Source organism: Trichosurus vulpecula, chromosome 2 (genome assembly GCF_011100635.1).
Source record: "Trichosurus vulpecula isolate mTriVul1 chromosome 2, mTriVul1.pri, whole genome shotgun sequence".
Taxonomy (NCBI): Eukaryota; Metazoa; Chordata; class Mammalia; order Diprotodontia; family Phalangeridae; genus Trichosurus; species Trichosurus vulpecula.
The window spans coordinates 311,632,719-311,653,585 of NC_050574.1; the positions used below are offsets into that span (position 1 = coordinate 311,632,719).

General features: G+C 35.9%; 1 protein-coding gene across 1 annotated transcript in view; it reads right to left on the reverse strand.

Annotated features, from left to right (window-relative positions):
• MAP3K2 (mitogen-activated protein kinase kinase kinase 2) overlaps positions 1 to 20,867 on the reverse strand; it is a 96,745-nt gene that overhangs the window by 5,905 nt on the left and 69,973 nt on the right. The window contains exons 8-15 of the mRNA XM_036745569.1: positions 20,245 to 20,372; positions 19,600 to 19,679; positions 14,207 to 14,274; positions 13,160 to 13,252; positions 12,297 to 12,500; positions 9,537 to 9,685; positions 7,811 to 7,942; positions 5,656 to 5,785 (exon numbers count right to left, since the gene is read on the reverse strand). Coding sequence (XP_036601464.1) covers positions 5,656 to 5,785; positions 7,811 to 7,942; positions 9,537 to 9,685; positions 12,297 to 12,500; positions 13,160 to 13,252; positions 14,207 to 14,274; positions 19,600 to 19,679; positions 20,245 to 20,372 — 984 coding nt within the window. The remainder of the gene's footprint in view (positions 1 to 5,655; positions 5,786 to 7,810; positions 7,943 to 9,536; positions 9,686 to 12,296; positions 12,501 to 13,159; positions 13,253 to 14,206; positions 14,275 to 19,599; positions 19,680 to 20,244; positions 20,373 to 20,867) is intronic.

Consider the following 20,867-nt stretch of genomic DNA (forward strand, 5'->3'; position numbering starts at 1 on the left):
TATCAGTGCTGAAAGGGATTATCTAATCTTAGGTGTTATCTAATCCAATTAATTCATTTTACAGATTAGGCCCAGAGTAAAGTATGCCCAAGGTCACATAAACTAGTAAGAGGAAAAAAGTGCTCTTTTTACAAGAAGCAGCAGTTTAATTTTTGTAGGGATTCTGACCTTTATATTCTGGCCTTTTAAATTAGCCTTAGATTCTCCATAGCCTAACAAACTTCCAATAAAGTTTTTTTTTTCCCCTGGCATGCATGTACTCTGCTCTCAGGAAGATTAGTTTTCCAAGGTAGCAGGTCTATATACATAGAGAGGTAAAGTCAGAGAAGGAGAAATAACAGAAATTCTACATTGTTGAATTGGCAAAATAATTATCTGATAGGAGGGCAAGAAAATCATGATCTGAAATCTTTTCCCAAATCATGGAAGTCCCAAGTTGTAATTTTAATATTTTACAACACAATGGAACAAAACAGACACAACAGAACACATTTAATAAAAGAAGGAAGGGAAGTCTAGTGAGGAGAAGTGACTTGGTCAGGGGTAGGGAACCTGTGGCCTTGAGGCAACACATGGCACTCTAGGTCCTCAAGTGCAGTCCTTTGACTGAATCCAAACTTTGAAGAACAAATCCCCTTAATAAAGGGATTTGTTCAGTAAAACTTGGACTCAGTCAAAAGGCCATACCCAAGGACCCAGAAGGCCACATGTAGCCTCAAAGCCGTAGGTGAGGAGAAAGTACATTTCTGATATAGAGAACAGACAGCAAAAGGTGATATGTAATGTAGGGGAGACAACAAGAAGTTAGTTTGGCTGGAACATACATTTGATAAGGGAGAGTAATGCAAAAAGTCTGGAAAGACAGGCCCAGAGTCAGATTATGAAGGGCTCTAAATGCCTAAGTAGTTTCTATTTTATCCTTTAGGTAAAAAGAGGGAACCACTAAAGTTTCTGCACAAAGGGGAGTTACATGGTTACATCTGTGCTTTAGGAAAATCAATTTGGTAGTAGAAGGCCGAGAGGCTGTACTGTACAGTGACCTTGGATTAAGGAAGAACTAGGTTCATGTCCCACTTCTGACCCAAGGCAAGTCACTTAATTTCCCAGTGCCACAGGAAACTAGTTACAGAAGAGTTACCAGTCTGCATTGGTAGAGAGCATTTACTGGCCAAGAGTAACCTATTCTAGTTGAGAACACAGGTCCAGACAAAAAAACAAACACAAACCTCTCCAAAAAAAACCCCCAAAACTAACAGCCTAAGCAAGAAAGGATGAGGGTTTCTTGAACCAAGAATAATCCTTATACTACGTACCTCACAAAATCTTTAATAAGAAGGAACTTTGTAAACCTTAAAACACTATGTAAATGCTAGTTACCATGAACAAATATGAACTGAGGCACTTAACAATTTGCCCACCTACCCACCCCTCTAATCTTGCCCAATGCTTCTTACACAACCCCTTTTACACCAGCCAGAATAATTTCATTGGAATTTGTTCACACTGTTTTCAATGCTTGGAAGGCTTTGTCCCCTTCTTTTCACTAAGTTCTACTCAAAGTCCACTTCAAGTCCTATAGTCCTACCTCTTCTGGGAGTCTGACCTTCACTGGACACCAGCTTAACTCACCCTGCTCTTTCTTCCTTTAACTGATAGCAATTACCATCTGCGCCACTTATTTATCACTTAGCCTAAGCTACCTGGTATTGTTTTTTATCTTGATGTGTGCCTATGTCCCAGCTTCCAATTGAGGGTTTAAGCCCTTGAAGATCGGCGAAAATATCTGATACTTCTTTATGTTTCCAGGGTTTAGCATAGCTCCCTGCACACATATGTTCCATCAATGTTTCTTATAAAAGATGGTGATACATAGTCTCTGAATGAGATAGATTTAGATGGAGAAGAGATTATATCTTTGCATTTTACCTGGAAAGCGGTGGCTTTCCACACATTGGAGACACGAGCTCAAAGACATGCAAAAAGCTTAGAAAAATTAGTTTAGAAATATGTCCAATAGTCTGACTGAATAACAACTGATTTTTTGAATAGGTTTACTGTCTCTAACCATTTTAGAGGACTATTAAGATAAAAACAAAAACTGGTTGCTTTACTAAAAATGCTCTATGTGTTGGCAACCAAAAATGGGCTCCTTAGCACTTAGTCAACAAGTGCCCTTGACTAGTTTGGCTTTTTCCCCTGAACTGAATACCGTTTGTATGTTGGACTGGAGTAAGCTTGTCGGCCCCTTCACCTTGCTTCCCTTGCTTAAGCTGATGGAAAGAACCTGTGCTTTCCCGGTCAACCCCTTCACCTTGCTTAAGCAGATTGAAAGAACCTGTGCTTTCCCCGGCGTACCTTACACCCCCGCAAAAGCCGGATGGTTAAAAGCAGCTCCTGTTGGAGCCAGAGGCTGCTATAGCTATAGCCACAGCCGAAGCAGGAGCTGCCAGTAGCAGAGCTGACCTACGGGAGGAAGCTGAACAAAGACTTCAGGCCAGTGGGTAATCTTTTTACCATAGAGGGGGAAGCATGATTTTGCTTTACGCAATCATGCTTCTCTGTAGCCTCCTGGTTACTCTTTCAAGGCGTACTTATTGGGCCTGGAAGCTTTTGATCAATATATCAAAATGGGGTTGCTGGTTCATGGGTTGGTTACTGTGGAGCCTAAATATATGTTTTGATTCTTCTGCCTTCTACTTTGAGAGTTTCTTATATCCGGCGGTTCCGAACCTTTCAGACATGTTTATGATCCTCTTTGAGATTATAAACTCTGCCCTCCTAATACACTCTAGCTCCAAGGTGAAGAATGTGAGCCACAAAGAGACTGACTGGGGGGCTGGCTATGAGTGGAGAAATGTCTTTAATCCCTTAATCACTCAATCTGTCAGTTTTCTTTTAGGCTATCTATCACTCCTGTACTAGCCAGTCTTTCCTTTCTCCATCCTGACCTTTTGGTGAACAAGTTCAATTCTACAGTATCTTCTTAACTCGAGTCTCTTGCCCTCTTATTATACTGCTGAACTATACCCTATCATGCCTTAGCTCACTGTTCAATAAAAACTGTTAGGAAAACTGGAAAGCAATGTGGCAGAACCTAGTACAGCATTTCACACCATATACCAAGATAAGCTCCAAATGGGCATATGATTTAGATGTAAAAGGTAACATCATAAGCAGATTAGAAAAACATAGAAGAAATTACATGTCAGATGTATGAATACGAAGTTCATGATCAAACAAGAAATCAAGAGGTTCAATGGAGATAAAATGGACAGTTTTAATTTTATGCTTTTCTAATCTGCTTATGATGTTACTTTTTACATCTAAATCATGTGCCCATTTGGAGCTTATCTTGGTATATGGTGTGAAATGTTGTACTCTAGGTTCTGCCACATTGCTTTCCAGTTTTCCTAACAATTTTTATTGAACAGTGAATTTCTGCCCCAATATCCGGGATCTACAGGTTTATAAGCACTAGATTACTATATTCATTTACATCTGTATTTTTGTACTTAACCTATTCCCCTGATCAATTTATTTCTTACCCAGTGCCAAACTGTTATGACAATTATAGTCTTGTAGTATAGTTTAATATCCTCTCAATCTCTTCTTAACTCTCTACAATCTAGCTTCAGACCTCATCATTGAGTGGAAATGGCTTTCTCTAAAGTGCCAATGATCTCTTAATTGCCAAATTCAATGGACTTTTCTCAATATTCAACCTTCTTTTAAAATTTTTTAAAAATAATTTATTTTTAGTTTTCAACATTCACTTCCATAAGATTTTAAGTTCTAAATTTTCTCCCCATCCCTATCGTCTCCCCTTCCCAAGATGGCGTGCAATGTGATATATACTCTACATATACAGTCACAATAAACATATTTTCACATGAGTCATATTGTAAAGAAGAATCAGAACCAATGGGAAGAACAATGAGACAGAAGAAAATCCTCAATCTTCTTGACTTCTCTGCAGCCTCTGACACTCTCAATCACTCTCTTCTCTTTGATTCTTTCTTCTTACTAGATTTTTGGGACACTGGTGTCACAGTCAGAGTCAATAAAAATTTATTAAGGGCCTATTATGTGCCAGGTACTGTTAAGTACTAGGAATACCCTGCTCTCAAGAAAAATCCACCATCCAAGAGGAACACAACATCCAAAAAGCTGAAAACAAAGAGAGGAGGTTACTAGCACTTGGGGCTTGATGAAATCCTGCTCCTTTCTCTTTATACTATTATTTCAATTGGTGTTTTCATCAGATTGCATGGATTCAATTATCTCTTTGTTGAGGACTCACAAATCTAGTTATCCAGCCTTAGCCTCTCTGCTGACCTCCAGTCTTGAATCTCCAACTGCCTATTAGACATTCTGAACTGGATGTCTTGTAAACATCTTAAACATGTTCAAAACTGAACTCAAAATCTTCCCCCACCCAAACCTAATCCTCTTTCAAACGTCCCCTATGACTGTCTAGGGCATAACTATTCTCTCAGTCCCTCAGGCTCACAATGTATGTGTCATCCTCAAGTTCTCATTCTTAAATATTCAATTTGTTTCCAAGGCCCTTCAATTTTACCTTTTAACATCTCTCCTCTAACACTGCCACCATCCTGGTGCAGCCTTATCTCCTCACACATGGATCACTGAGATAGCTTGCTGGTTGGTCTGCTCACTACAAGTCTTTCCCTACTATAGTCCATCCTCCACTCAGCTGCTGAAGTGATTTTCCTTAAATTCAGGTATGGCCATACCATTGCCCTACTCAATAAACTCCAATGGCTACCTATTGCCTCTAGTGTCAAATATAAAATCCTGTTTGGTGTTTAAAGTCCTTACATCCCTACTCCTACCTTTTGAATCTTCCTACATTTTATACTCCCTCCTCCCCTCACCAAGTACTCTTTCTTCCAGTGACACTGACTTCCTTACTTTTCCTCAAATAAGATATTTCATCTTCTGACTCCAGGCATTTTCATTGGCTCTTCCTCATGCATGGAATACTCTACTTCCTTATCTCTGCTTCCTGGCTTCCTCGGCTTGCTTCAAATATCGGCTAAAATTTCAACTTCTACAGGAAACCTTTTCCAGTGTCTCTTCATTCTAATACCTTCCCTCTACTGGAAAATGTCTGACACACAGTAAGTGCTTAATAAATGGTTTTTGATTTATTTAACTGTTGGTTTTCTAATTATGTTCCAATCATATTAAAAGGCACTGGGGCTTAGAGTCAAAAGACCTAACAAGTTACAATTATGTCTCTGACACTTCATACTTGTGACTTTGGGAGAATTATTTTGTCGATTTAAGTCTCTACTGTCTTGTCTGAAATTTAAGTACACTTGTTTTATTTATTTACCCGTACTGTTTCGAGGAAAGCACACCAAAAACCATGAAAGGGCATGGAAATTAGAAAGCTACTGTAATTTTCTGAAGAATAGAAACATTAATATTACCTTTTTATGGGCAGGTCAATATTTTGGATTAATAGCTTTTTTGATTATCACTGACTTTTTTATTTCGAGGATTTTAATTCTGCTTCTGAAATTTACTAGTAAAGCTGTTTTTAAACTTTAAAAAAACCCAAACTTTTTACAAATATATTTAAATACAGGGTATGAATATATTTTAAAATGAAAATTCTTTAATACTAACCTTTAATATCTCTATGTACAATCATATTACTGTGCAAGTAGTGAACTCCCTCCAGAATCTGCCGGGTGTATTTCCTGGTCACATTCTCAGTAAGAGCTCCATATGCTTTTAACTGGTCCTTAATTGAACCCTATGTTGAGAGAGAGAGAAAAAAAAAAAGAGAAAAAGAACAAGACACATCATTAAGAAGTATAGTACTTAACAAAGTACTAGGATATAAAATAAACCCATATAAATCATCAGTGTTTCTATATATTTATTTTCAGTCCTCCCAGTGGACTACTGCAATCAGAATGATGATGATAATTAAACTTTAGGCAAACAGCAATAGCTAAAACCATGCTGTCCATCATGAATCATCATGAATAAACATTTCTGTTTTTTTTTTCCCCTAATGACACAATTATTAGTATTTTCTTACTTGGCTAACATTTTAGGTGGGAATAAATCATAGTTAGTAAAAGACAAATCTTTAGTTAAAACTGACATCATAAATTAGTTCCTTAAATGTTTAGTAGAACTCATTTTTTAATTCATCTGGTCCTGGGGATTTTTTCATATAGAACTCACTGCTGGCTAGTTCGATTTCTTTTTCTAATGTAGTTATTTAAATACTCTATTTCTCTTTCTGTTAATCTCAACAATTTATATTTTTGTATTCACCCATCACTCAGACTGTCAGAATTATCAGCATATAAATGGGCAAAATAGCTGCTAATAGGTTTAATTTCATCTTGACTGGTGGTGAATTCATCTTTTTCTTTTGATATTGGTAATTTGGTTTTCCTTTTTCTTAACCAATGGTTTATCTATTTTATTATTTTTTTCATAAAACCAGCTTAGTTTTATGTACTAGTTCAGTGCTTTTCTTTCAATTTTATTCACCTCTCCTTTGATTTTCAGGATTTCCAATTTGCATGTTTAATTGGGGATTTAGAATTTATTTTTCTAGTTTTTTTTTTTAGTTCCATGCTCAATTAATTGATCTGATTTTTCTCTATTTTATTGATGCAAGTATTTAGAGATACACATTTGCCCCTAAATACTGCTTTGGCCGCATCCCCAAAAGTTTGGTTATGTTGTTGTCTCACTGTCATCCTTCTCTTTAATGAAATTATTTGCTGCCTCCATGATTTGTTCTTTTACCCATTCATTCTTTTAGAATTAGATTAGTTTCCAATTAAAATTTTTTGACGATCTGTAGCATGTAGTGCTCTTTATTGAGATGCTCACTGTGGCAGCAATATGTACTAAGGCACTTTTCTTATATAAAAAATAGGCAGGGCTTTAATTAATTTCTCCATGAAATCACTGGGACCTGAATTCAGAGCTTGTAGGCACAATGCAGCTTTATATAGTTTAGGGTCTGTGGGATTTATGTTTTTTTTTTTAAACTTTATAGTTTTCTTTACTCATAGGTAGGTAAGTCTGAGTAATGCAGCACATATGATACTAGTAAGTAAGTAAGGGAAGTCTGTCAACCAATGTATGGTAGAGAAAATGAAGGCAGTTCTCTAGAACCACAGTCCCATTGGCAAATCAGTGATAGAGACCTTTATTTTACTTATGAGAGAGATCCAAGATCTTTTTTCTTTACTTTTTCCAAACCTATATGTGCAGACTAAGTACTTTTAAATTAATTTTAAATTAGGTTTTAATATTCCTTTTATCAAATTTAATTTTTATTGCATTATGATCTGAAAAGGATGCATTTAATATTTCTGCTTTTCTGCATTTGGTTGTGAGGTTTTTTTATGCCCTAATACATGGCGAATTTTTGTGTAGGTGCCATGTACGACTGAGAAAAAAGTATATTCCTATCTACTCCCATTCAATTTTCTCCAGAGGTCTAGCTTATCTAACTTTCCTAAAACTCTATCTGTCTCTTTAACTTCTTTCTTCTTTACTTTTTCTTAAGATTTATCTAGTTCTGTGAGGGGAAAGTTGAAGTACCCCATGAGCATAGCTTTACTATTTCCTCCTGTAACTTATTTAATTTTTCCTTTAAGCTTGCATATTCTCCTAGCCTTTTTTTGTTACTAGACTACTCATTTAGTAACAAAAAGATTACTTTGGGTCTAAAACTTTTGTATGCTCTTTCTTTGAGGACATACCTGGAATAACAAATACTTTCTTAAAAGGTTTACTAACTTACCCCTGGCATATATTCCATAAATATGGAAAGCGTTCTTTCCTGGGGATCCCGTAAGCAGCCATAATACTGAACAATTCGCTCATGCAGCAGGTTTTTCAACAACTGAATTTCGCACTCAAGTGCATTTACTTCCTGAAACAGAATTTATAGTAAAGTTTATAAAAATTATAACCAAAAGACATAACATCATAAATCTAGATGATCAAAATGATGCAGAGTTTGCTTTAAAATATCCACTGGGGAATAACACACTATAAAACACCCATAAACAATGTGCCTTTGAAAGCAGAAACTTTATCGGATTTTTCATTTGTTTCACTGAAAAGAAAAATTCACATTATAAAAGTTTTAGAATGATCATCAAATACTATTTATTTATACCAAAACCTTTCAATGGAGAATTGAAATAATTTGTTAAGAGAAAGCAGAAAATGCCACTACATATTACATTTAATTTACTAAAAATGTATGCTGTAATTTCAGTTTATATGATGGTTCTTAATTTGAGTATTGTAGAAACACAATCAGGATAACACAAGATCTAGTAGCTTCTACATTAAGGGACTGAAGGGCGTGGAATATGATATTCCGGAAGTCAAAGGAGCTAGGATTAAAACCAAGAATCACTTATCCAGCGAAACTGAGTATAATATGTCAGGGCAAAATATGGACTTCTAAGCATTCTTGATGAAAAGACCAGAGCTGAACAGAAAGTCTGACTTTTAAACACAAGAATCAAGAGAAGCACGAAAAGGTAAACAGGAAAGAGAAATCGTAAGGGTCTTACTAAAGTTGGACTGTTTTATCTATATTCCTACATGGAAAGATGATATTTGTAAATGATGGGACCTTTCTCAGTATTAGGGTAGTTGAAGGGAATATACATAAATATAGAGGGCACAGGGTAAGTTGAATATGAAAGGATTTTATCTAAAAAATAAAATTAAGGGGTGAGAGAGGAGAGAGGGAGAGATAGAATGGGGTAAATTATCTCACATAAAAGTGGCAAGAAAAAGCTGTTGTAATGAAAGGGAAGAGGGGGTGGCTTAAAGGGAATGAGTGAATCTTGCTCTCATCAGATCTGGCTTAAGGAGGGAATAACATACACAATCAATTGGATATCTTACAGGAAAATAGGGGGGAAGGTGAAAAAGAGGGGGTGATAGAAGGGAGGGCACTTTAGGGGAGGAGGTAGTCAAAAGCAAACACTTTTGAAAAGGGACAGGGTTAAAGGAGAAAACTGAATAAAGGGGGGACAGGATAAGATGGAGGAAAATTGTTAGTCTTTTACAACATGACTATTATGGAAATGTTTTGCATAATGATACATGTATAACCTATACTGAATTGCTTGCCTTCTCAAGGAGGGTGGAAGGGGAGGGAAGAAGGGAGAGAATTTGGAACTCAAAGCTCAAAAACAAATGTTAAAAAAAAAAACTTTTTATATGGAACTGGGAAATAAGACATACAAGCAATGGGGTATAGAAATCTATCTTGCCCTACAAGAAAGTAAGGGGAAAGGAGATGGGTGGAGGGAGGTGGGTGATAGAAGAGAGGACAGACTGGGGAAAGGGGAAATCAGAATACATGCTACTTTGGGGTGGGAGGGAGGGTAGAGATGGGGAGAAAATTTGTTGAATGGTGAAAACTAAAAATAAACTTGAAGAACTTGGTTATTTGAAAAAAAAAACATAAATTTTTTTTTTAAAAATATGACAGTTCTTACCTTGCTAGTCTCTGGACTATCAGGGTCAAACTGAACTTGTTTAACAGCGAGCTCTCTTCCTGTATCAACATCGTAACATAAATATACTCTACCAAAGGCTCCTTGACCAAGCAATTTGCCCAGTCTCCAGTTAGTTGGTGCTCTTGGTGCTGAAAAATAGATCTTTTACTTAGTATAGTTAACAACATAAACAATTAGAAATCAAATGAGTAAGGACATTAAAGTTAAATTAATATGTTCAGCTATTCAAGAAAAGCTTTAAAGACCCTATCCTGGTTACCACCTTTCAGAGAATTTATGAAGAATTCTAAAATAAAAGACATGTACTCTTTTATTTCTTCTTTGGCAAAGTGTTGCTCTTAGGTTAGCAAGTCCAAAGTAGGAAAAATAATAGAAAAAGTAACTGAAAACCTTAGAATTCAGTGTAAGAAATGCCACAGGATCATTAAAGAAAATATGTTCTGCAACAAATGTTCTCATTAACCTTTTGGCCACAGAATCCAAAGGGAACCAAAAATCAACTGAATTTTTAAAGTGCTAAATACTATTTAAGTACCACACCTCTATTAATAACAAAATACCGAAATGGAAGTTAAGAGGCAAAGCACTTCATCTTTTCTACTGTCAGTCCATTCCTGTGCTAGACTTGGAAAAAGGAGGACCTCAGTTTAAAAGTGCGCCTCAGACACTTACTTGCTGTGTGGCCTTGGGAAAGTCACTGAATCTCTCTCAGCCCTAGTTTCTTCCCTAACCTCCAATTCCTTCAATGACGCAGTGAGACTTGATGGCTTCTGAGGTCCCTTCTAGTTCTGAATCTATGATCCTAAGATTGTAGTCTAAAATGCACTTTAAAGAATCTTAAATCCTACCTCCTTTATAAGCTTTATAAGATGAAAGAACTCACATTTTAGGGTTTTGAAGTATTAAGTTTTAAACATAAATGAAATAAAATAAACTGTAGGATCTGAACTATTGATAGCATCACCACTTTGAAATGGAGGCTAAGTGACTTCCATAATACATTCATGATAGAGCCAAAGATCATACTCTTTTTCATTATAAGATAAATTTAGCAGGAATACCCTCACAACCCAGGAGACTAGAAACAGAGACCTAAATTGGCTAAGCCTTCACTATAAAACCCAGCTACAAATTTCTATTTGGATTCTTGGAAAAGAAATTCAAACCTATAATAAGGGCACCTGAAGCTTAGAAAACCTACATGCAGATACACTAATAAACCTTAATAAGGGAGCTAGGTGGATAAGTGGATAAGAGCATTTAACCTGGAAGAAGGAAATTTACCCTGCTAGAGTTATAGCGAGCAGCTGAGCTTAAATTATATTAAAAGAATAATAACTGAGCTTCTGGACAAACAATATTAATGTACCTAGAAGGGAAGTGGCTGAATGGGGAAAAAAAAAAACAACTTCATATCAAATTTCTGATAAGGTTGTGATATCTAAGATATTTAAAAGCCAAAAAGCCACTCCCAATAGGTAAGTCGTGAAAGGATATGAATAGTTTTCAAAAGAATAACTGTAAACCATTAACATCCACGTAAAAGAATGCAGCAAATCACTAATAAGAGAAATGTAAAAACGGAAACAAAAACAGCCTGGAGGCTTTACTTTACATTCTGCAAACTGGAAAAGATAACAAAAGATGGGAATAGTCACTGTTGGAGCGGTTGTAGAAAGGCAGACACACAGTCTTGGTGGAGCTCTGAACAAGTACAACCATTTTGGAAAGCAATCTGGAATTATGCAAACTAAAGGACTAAAACATCTGTCTACCTTTTTGACCCAGAGATTCCAATACTACATCAAGAAGGCTATTGATAAGAGGAAACTCTTCATATAGACCAAAATACTTATAGCAAAGAATTAGAAACAAAGCAGATGTCCATTTATTGGGGAATAGTGAAACAAATTGTCATACATGAATGTAATGGAATATTACTCAACTGTAAGAAATGAGGCATGTGATGAATATAGAGAAGCATGGAGAAATCTACATGAACTAATGCAGAGAAGAGCTAAGAAAACAATATACACAATAATGGCAAAAATGTAAATGTAAAGAACAATCATAAAAAAGTCAAAAGTGAATGTTGCAAAATCATAAAGAACAAGTATGGCTCAAAAGAAAACATAGGAAAAGACACTTTCTCCCTACCCCAACCCCTTTGCAAAGGTGGGAGGTCCATAAGTATTGTACACTGTATATATTTTCAGACTTTTTTTGATGTATTGATCACTTATGCTAATTTCTCCCCTCTTTTTCTTTTAAAATATTATTTATTATATGGGATGGTTCTCTGGGAGGGGAGAGGAAGAACAGTGGGAGAAATTATGGTGATGTATAAAAACAAAAGATACCAATAAAAACCAACTTAAAAAAACAGAATTACAATTATATGGTTGGACTAGGAAGAAATAAAAGGCAAGATAATTATAAACAATCAATGAAAGAAATCTTCTTAGTAAATTTTTTTATCAATTTTTTACACAATTGGCAGTGACACTTTCCTCATTAAAATATAAGAGCAGCAGAGTAGAATCTCTCAAAGTAACTGGAAGTGGCACCATGCTGATGCTCCAATCTTCCACTATCCTGTGAGACTATCCCTTGGTCTCAGGTTAGGAACACACAGCTTTGAAGGAAGTAGTTTCATGACAGTTACTGGTAAGACATTCAGAGCTTTAAAATCTTGAAGTTTGTACTAAAAATTTTAGTGTACCAATTACTACTACTTACAACGGCTGGGTGGGCTTATGTCCATTACAGTCAGAGTGGGATTCTCTGTATCACTTCCCCTTCTCATTCGACTATCCTCATACTCTGGAGTAAAGATGCTGCTTCCACTACTGGTACTTAATGAACGATCAGTAGGACTGAAACTGACTGGAGAACGGAAACTGTTCCCTTGAGTCCTTCTGGCCCTTGGAAAAGTCTTGCGACCTATAAAATAATTTTTAAAATTACATTATAATTTATTAATAGTGCTAGATTTTAAATCGTTTAAAATCTGTAGTCCAGGGAATAATACAAGTTTTTTCTGTGTCCAAACCAGGTAATATTATTAGCAGCCATATAATTACATCCTATTAGGTTTATTATAGTATTTTTCTACAAAGAATTAATTCAGGGTTATATATCTACAACACAGAACATTATGAAGCAAAAATAAGGAAACTAGGGAATAGGTAGAAGCAGAAATGGATGAGAGAAGTGGACAGAACAGAAACCAAAGGCCGTAGAGCGTTAAGAATGGCTTTTGTTATGAAGATATTGTCATGTAGATTTCATGTTAAGCTATCAGCCAATTTCATATACTTTTGGGGAAAGTTACAAAACCAAATGCCTAGGGAACAATGTTAATTGGTAAAAATAAATTTTTATGAAAAACAAGAAACTAGCAAGTTATTTAGAAAAACACTATCTTATTTGAACACCTATTAGCAATGAATCTGGATAACAATCTCAATTTTAAAATGAGAGAAAAGTTTTCTGAGATCTTCCTTAAGAATTTAGCTTTCATTTTAGAAAAACAGCATTTCTAGCAGCATTAAAAATGGGATTTTACTATAGATTCTGAATTCAAAATGCAAGAAACTTGCCATCATTATAGTCTGGGTGATGATATGATACATGGTATCTTCTTGGATAAGTACCGCCTTTTCCAAATTTCTCAAAGATAGGATTATCATAGTCTGAGAGAAAAAGGAAAACACTGGTATAATGCACAGTAATCTTTAAAAAGCAACAACTGAAAAGCCCACACCTAAACAGAGTAGGTAATTTTTACCTTACAAAATAACAACTCTCTACATTGAATCAATTTAGTTTAGACATTTTCTAGATCAGAGCTGTCCAAAATATGGTCTGCGGGCCGCATGCGGCCCACCTGTGGGTTTTAATTTTCACGAGAGAAAAAAGAAAATAATAATTTGCATGGAATGCGTATGAGATTTTTTAATTCCATCACTAATAAATAACCTCACTGATGTTAATTTTCTTTGCTGCTTTTTAAGCAGTATTATGGCCAGAACATATCGCATGGAATTTTCAATCGATCTGTGTGATGCATTCCGTCTGAACGATGCAGACAGTCAGAACGCACCTACCTTTATACTGTTGTGTTGTCGCTTTGTTGTTTTGTTTGCTTTCCTGCTTTGCGCCTTTGCCTGTGCCTTTGCCTGTGCCTTTGCCTGTCGTATTGATGGAGCATGTTCCCTCACTTTCGTATTTTTTATTCTGGTTGCAGCCCTCAAATAATTTTTTTATTTTAATGTGGCCCTAAGATAACCTAAGGTTGGACAGCCCTGTTCTAGATAGTCGTGCACATACATATACATAACACAATTTAGATATTAAAAAGTTAGTCCAAAACATATTTCAGGAAGTCTTCCCCTATATATAAGGGTAGCAAAGCATCCTAATTCCTCTGCATATCTTTCAAAAGTCCTTTCTCCCCTTAAGTTTGGATAAATAAATTTCACAGGTAGGCATGACTTAAAACAGATTGTACTTCATAAACTGTTCTCCACTGAAAAGAAGCATCTCACAAAATTAAAAATTTTCCTTAATATTTTTCCATTTACATAAAAAGCCAGCTTAAATATAAAGTAAAATAAATTTTAATATCTGGGATCATATAAACTAACCTGTAAATTCCTGATGATTATCTGGATAACTCTGTGCTCTTGGCATTCGAGTTTTGGGATAGCTGTCACTATAAATGTAGAATGTAATATACAAAAAAATTTAACAGAAAAATTAGTGATGGCAAACACAAATTTGAATGAGTAATATTGGATCCAATATATTAAAATTATTGGAACTGCCCCTGAATTTCCACTCATAAATTTTCTGTGTATGAGATAACACATTGGGGTGTGGTGTAAAGGAGTATCCTAATAACAAGGTAGCTTAGTGGCAAAGGCTTTGTCTATCAAAACAACTAAAGGTGAAAAAAATCAGTTAATCTAGCTATTTAGCATTACATAGTAAAATACGCTTTCCATTTATCAAACCAGTTATATATGACAAACACAGATTCCATGTACTTGGGTACCTGAAAATTAAGTGTGTATCATGAGCTGACACTACAGCTACGACAGATCTCAACACATTACTTTCACAAATTTTCAGAAGGTTCGAGGGGTTGTAGATTTCCCCAAAGATTATTTTTCTCCATTCTTGTGAGCTACTGTGGAATGTATACCATAAGAATTACTTCTGTGAAACCAAGAGGGAGCACTTGCAGCAAAGATCTCAGCAGCAACTGGTTTCTCCTCTGTCTAAACAAAATCAGCCATTTTTATAAAGATATATTCTATGGAGGTCAAACGTATTTAACAAAACTTTAAAACTTCCACATATCAAGTACCCTTTAAGCAGGGCAACAAATGATTTCTAATATGGTACCAAATACACATTCAAGACAATTCAACTCAAAACATTTAGGAAATACCTACACACGAGGCATTATGCTAGGTGCTGAGACTACAAAAGAAAAAAAAGAATAAATAGTCCTTGCCCTCAAGGTAAGTTGCTGACATTCTCTTGGGAGGATTCACTATATCCACAAGTAAGTATAGTAGGAAGAAAACTGAGGAGGGAGAGAATTAGTTGGTGAGACTTAAGCAGAACCATGAAGGAAGAAAAGAATTCAGAGAATCAGAGATGAGGAAGCACATCCAGGGGAGGGGAATGGCCTGTGTGAATGCATGGAATTAAGAGAGAGAGTAGTATATCTGAAAATGGCTAGTGGTCCAATTTGGCTGGAATATAAAGTTCCTGCAGGAGAATAGAATAAAATAAGGCTACCAATGTAGGTTCGGGTCAAATTCAGCCTTAAATGCTAGGCTAAACGGTTTGTGTTTTGTACTCTAGGCAAAGGTTAACCCTTTAAGGTTTTTGAGCTTGGGAAAGAAGATGGTCAAACATACCCCAGAAAGATTATTCTGGAAGCTGTGGGAGGCCAGATTAGAAAGTAAAAAAGCTGGAAAGAAGATCAACTAAAAAGCTAATATAAATAGTATAGGAGACAGGTGATTAAGAATCATACTAGAGTAATAGCAATATATATATAAAGAGAAGAGAATGGATGTATTAAATACCTATTGGCTGACTGATGCAAGAGATGGTGTAAGGAGTAAAATCTACAAGATGTGGCAACTAACTGGCTATGGAGACTGGGTTAGGGAAAAGAAAAAGAGCAAGGGAAAGGAAAGAGTCAAAAATGAAACTAAGGTGGCTAATATAGATGACTGGAAGGATTTGGAGGGCTAAGTTCAGATGAGTCTGAGATGTCAGCAGGACAACCAGGTAGAGATGTATGCCTACCAGGTAGCTGGCGATGTGGGATTGGAAGTCAAGGGAATTTATGCCTGGATATATAATTTTAGGAATCATTTGTGTAAAGTTAGCTGAATTCATGGAAGCTGATGAAACTACCAAGAGAGTGCTGAGAAGACCAGGGCAGAGTCCTGTGGGACACTCATATTTAAGGGAATAGGCCATCAAAGGAGTTTAAAGACTAATCAGACAGGTAAAAAGAAAATCAGGATAGAACAGCTTCATAGAAATGTAGGAAAGAGATGACAGTTGATAGCATCAAAAGCTGCGGAGAAGTCAATTTGTATGAGGACTAAGAATGACCAGTGGATTTAGCAGGTAAGAGACACTTAAACAAATAAAAATATTTATAACTTTGAGAGTACTATATTTTGGCATCTGCTATTATTGCCTAAAGCTGTCTCAAAGATAAGGAGACCCCTTATAAAGGGCAAGTCTCTGGTCTGCTGCCAAATCCTTGGCACCAGCTAAAGGGCTCTCCTCCTGAAGTCCTTAATCTGCAAACTAGACACTTACAATCTTCTATCCTCAGATATTGAGGAAATCCTATTTCTTCTCCTCAGCTGTTCCAGGGCAATTGCTAACAGCTTTTATCTTGGGATTTTTTTTTGTGATTATATTTTATTTTGATTTTAAATTTGAAAAATTCTTTGAGCTAGGAAACAGGAAGCACAAATGAAAGGAAAAGAGTCTACACCCAGAAAAAAGAAAGGCAACATGAAAAAAAGGTATAACAGAGATGCCCAACTATTACTCCAGTATAAACAATATGTTAAAATATTTAAAGAAAGGTCTCATGAGTTTAATGTCCTCTATAGAGGACTAATGTAAGGGTATGGACAAGAATAACAGGCTAAGAAAGTATGCATGGTTTCAATCTGTACCCATGAAGTACACATGGATGAGATTATAGTTCCACTTAAGTATTATATATTTGTATCTGTCACATCATCTACACTTGATTGTAGATACTATCATTAGGGTACAGAGCATGATTTAAAGATGTTTGTATCTCACCTCAATTCTTTGTTTCTCAGCATCTGTCCACTGTACTGAATTTCTTAAAATACAACAGTTGTTTCAGCCTGTCTGACCTCTTTGCAACATCTGACACTTAGCACCCCATCTCTCCCTGGATATCCTGTCTTCCCTAGGCTTCCTAGACATCATGCTATTCTGGCTTTACTCCTAATTCTCTAATTTTTCCTCTGTAGACTTAGATGCCTCCTTCTTCTCAAGTCTTTAAAATTACTATTATTCAAGGCAAATGACAATTATACAAAGTTCTGTCTGTTGCCCTTCTCTTCTTTCTCCGTATGTGATAACTTAAACAATTTCAATCACTCTTTGGGCTTCAATTATTATACTGAAGAGACAAAGACAAAAATGACTGTTACTACTCTCAATGCACTTATATTCTGCTAAGGTAATATAACATATACTCACACTCTCAGACACATGATAACTAATAAATGCAAGGTAATTTGAGGAGAAAAACAGTACTAACAACTGGTGAAGGGAAGGAGGATTAGGATAGGCTTAATGGAGTAGCTGGTAGTTGAACTGAGTTTTAAAAGATGACTAAGATTCAGAAAGGCAACAATCAAAAGGGAGTACATTTCAAGTAAGTGGGATAGTTTGTGTAAATGCAGAGGTGGAAGACAGAATGATGAATTCTGGCACTATCTGACAGCAGATTTGGTTGGTATGTAAAGCACATGAAAGCATAATAGGAAGTAAGGATAAAAAGGCAGGTTGGAGTCAGATTATGGGGGGTTTAGATGCCAGGTTGAGGAGTTTGTATTTTTATCCTGGAAGCAAACATTTAAGCTACTGAAGGTTTTTTAAGGAGTGGAGATGGGCAGACTTGCACGTTGGGAAGATGTTTTGGAAGTGTGTAGAATACTAATTGGAAAGGGAAGATAATGGAACAAGGGGGACCAATTAGGATATTATCATAATAGTCTAAGAGGTGATTAAAGCCTAGGGTGGTGGCAAAGAGACAGATTTGAGAAATACTCTAAAGGTAAAACTGACAAAACTTAGTAACTGATCAGAAGGTAGAGGTGAAAGAGGAGAAGGAAGAGTCTTGGACAACACCGAGGCTAAAAGCTTGGGTGCCTGGGAAGATGGTGGTGCCATCAAAAAAAAAATTAAGGTAATATGGAGGAGGGGAAGGGTTAGTTTTTAGAAAACTTAGTTTGTAGGGGGCAGCTAGGTGGCGCAGTGAGTAGAGCACTGGCCCTGGAGTCAGGAGGACCTCAGTTCAAATCCGATCTCAGACACTCGACACACTTACTAGCTGTGTAACCTTGGGCAAGTCACCTGGCCCCAACTGCCCTGCCTTCCCACTTCAAAAAAGAAAAAAAAAAGAAAGAAATGAAAACTTAGTTTGAGATACCTATGTGATATCTAAGTACAGATGTCTAGCAGGCAGCTGGTGACATGGAACTGGAGTATTAATAAGAGGTTAAGTTGTATATAAAGGTTTAGGAGTTATCTGCCTAAAGATGACAGCATCAAGCTAACATTCCCATCCTCTCCTCTCCTTCACTGCTAAGTAACCTAAAATCATTTTCTACATTTGATGGTTCTGCTTCCTCATATCCTGCTTATACTCACTCCTTAAATATAACTTTTGCTCCCCCTGCTCTGCTAAAACTAATTCGAGCTCCTAATTACTAATCTACTGGCCTCTTTTCACTCTTCATCTCACTAAGGGTGTGACACCATTCACCACTACCCTTTACTAGTAGATTCTTTACCCGCTTTGCTTCAGAAACACCAATCTACTGGTTTTCTCTTCCCTTCTCCACTCCTCTCTGCTTTCTCATCCTCCTCCTGATATCTTAATGTGGGTGTTCCCCAAGATTCTGTCCTTGGTTCTGTCACTTTATTTTCCCTAGAAATCCACCTATCACCTGCCTAGACTACTATAATATAATTCTCATGGCCTTATTCACTCCCACCATCAATCATCCTTCACACTACTGACAGAATAACCTTTCTTATGCTTGGTGTGACCTTTTATATCTAGTTTGTAAAACCAGTTGGAGCTTACATTGGTAGATGGTATGAAGTATTGGTCTTAAACCTAATTTCTGCCAGACTGCTTTTAAATTTTTCCAGACGTTTTTGTGTTGTGTTTTGTATTGAATTCAGTGTCTGCAAAAGTTTGTTTCTCTAGATTAACTTTTGGGTTTTCCTCTCTGTCTTAGCTTCCAGGAAACTCAAAGCTAAATTCAGTGCTAAATATTAAGGTATTCTATGCACTCTTGCTGATTGGTAACACTGCTTCTCTGTTCCTTTTAACTAGTTTTTGTTCTTTTTATTGTGCCATTTTAAAGTGTTAATTTTATATGCTACTTCAAAGAGTTTTTGGAAGCAAAGTAAAAATCCTATATATTTTAAAAATAACATATAAAAAACTTAAACTGAAACATAAATCAGCTTCAGTTCTCAGTTTAAGTTGTTTTAAAAACATTATTTGGGCAAATAAGGGGTACCTAGGTATTCAAAGAACTTTAGTGAAAGGAATATTTAATGATGTGGAGGTCCAACAATTTTTAAAGGTGAAGACCCGAAGAACATAAGTGACCTGCTAAAGTTTAGCTTAAGAATATAATATTCTTATTTACCTTCACTGCCACCCATATCTCTTTGAATATCTATCAAAGATAAGCACTCAGAGCCTTACCCATCCAGAGGGCTATCAAGTGATGGACAGCTTCCTGAGCCAGAATTTTCAGGACTGCTCAGTGAGAGTGGATCCAACATCTAGAAATGGAATATCATGATAATGTTGAAGGAGAAGTTTCCTGATGTTAAGTTTAAAATTAGTTTCTCTAGGTAAGTTACTACCTTTATGCTTCCATAAAGAGAAGTATTCTACTTTAATACCTCAAAATGGCACTATGTTTAAAATATTAATAAAATTTTTACAGTCCTCAAATTCCTATGTCACAGAGTTACAGCAGAAAACCATAATCACTTTGTTAACCTTTCCCTTTTCTCTCTGAAACACATATAAAACCACTGATAATCTCTGAATTAGCAGATACAATTTTTTTTAGGTGAAAACCACTGATAAGCTAGATTTTTGTATACAAAAATAAACACCTGAACATAATGTGAGTATAAACAAAATACTATTCCCAACTTAGTGAACAACAGGAGTTGTCCTGTATTTTTTGCTATTCAACCTACCACAGAAAAAGTTATTACAGCTTATATAGTAGGGATAAAAAAAAGATATACATCAGGTATCTGGCAAACCTTTGTTAATAAAGGCTTAGTGATCTTGACAGCCCCTCCCCCCAAATTATACAATTAATTTACTTACTTGGTCCATGCTTTCTGGAATAAACTCTCCTTCACTGTTGATACTAGTAAATGACCCATTTCTGGCAACCTGATGTAGTTCATCTGGAATGTAACCAGGGGGAGGTGAACTTCTATCTCTAGTAGGACCTTTAAATTGAAAAAAAAAAAAGTCACTAAAAGACTGAACATATAAATATCAGTAAATAAATGTATTTATATTCTATTTTCTATTTGAACAAAGATTTCTTAACCACAGCTTGAATATTTAATTAACTTATACTAATAGATTCTTAAATATTTCAAGTTGTCAATCAATGACAAAATATCAATTATTAATTATTAATATCAGTCAATGACAAAATTATCAACACTTGGGTTCTTATAGAGTAGCGGTCCTTTACTTGGGGGTCTGTGAACTTGTTTTCTGAAACAAAAAGTTTATAACTGCATTTCAATAATTGTTTTCCTTTGCAATCCTTTATTTTCTGTTATCCATTTAAAGACATTGGCCTGAGGAGTCTATAAGCTTCAGCAAGCTGTCACAAGGATCTATGACACAAAAAAAGTTTAAGAAACCCTGATTTACAAAGTGTCAGGGCATTGGGGGGGGGGGGGTGCAAAAAGAAGGATAACATTAGAAAA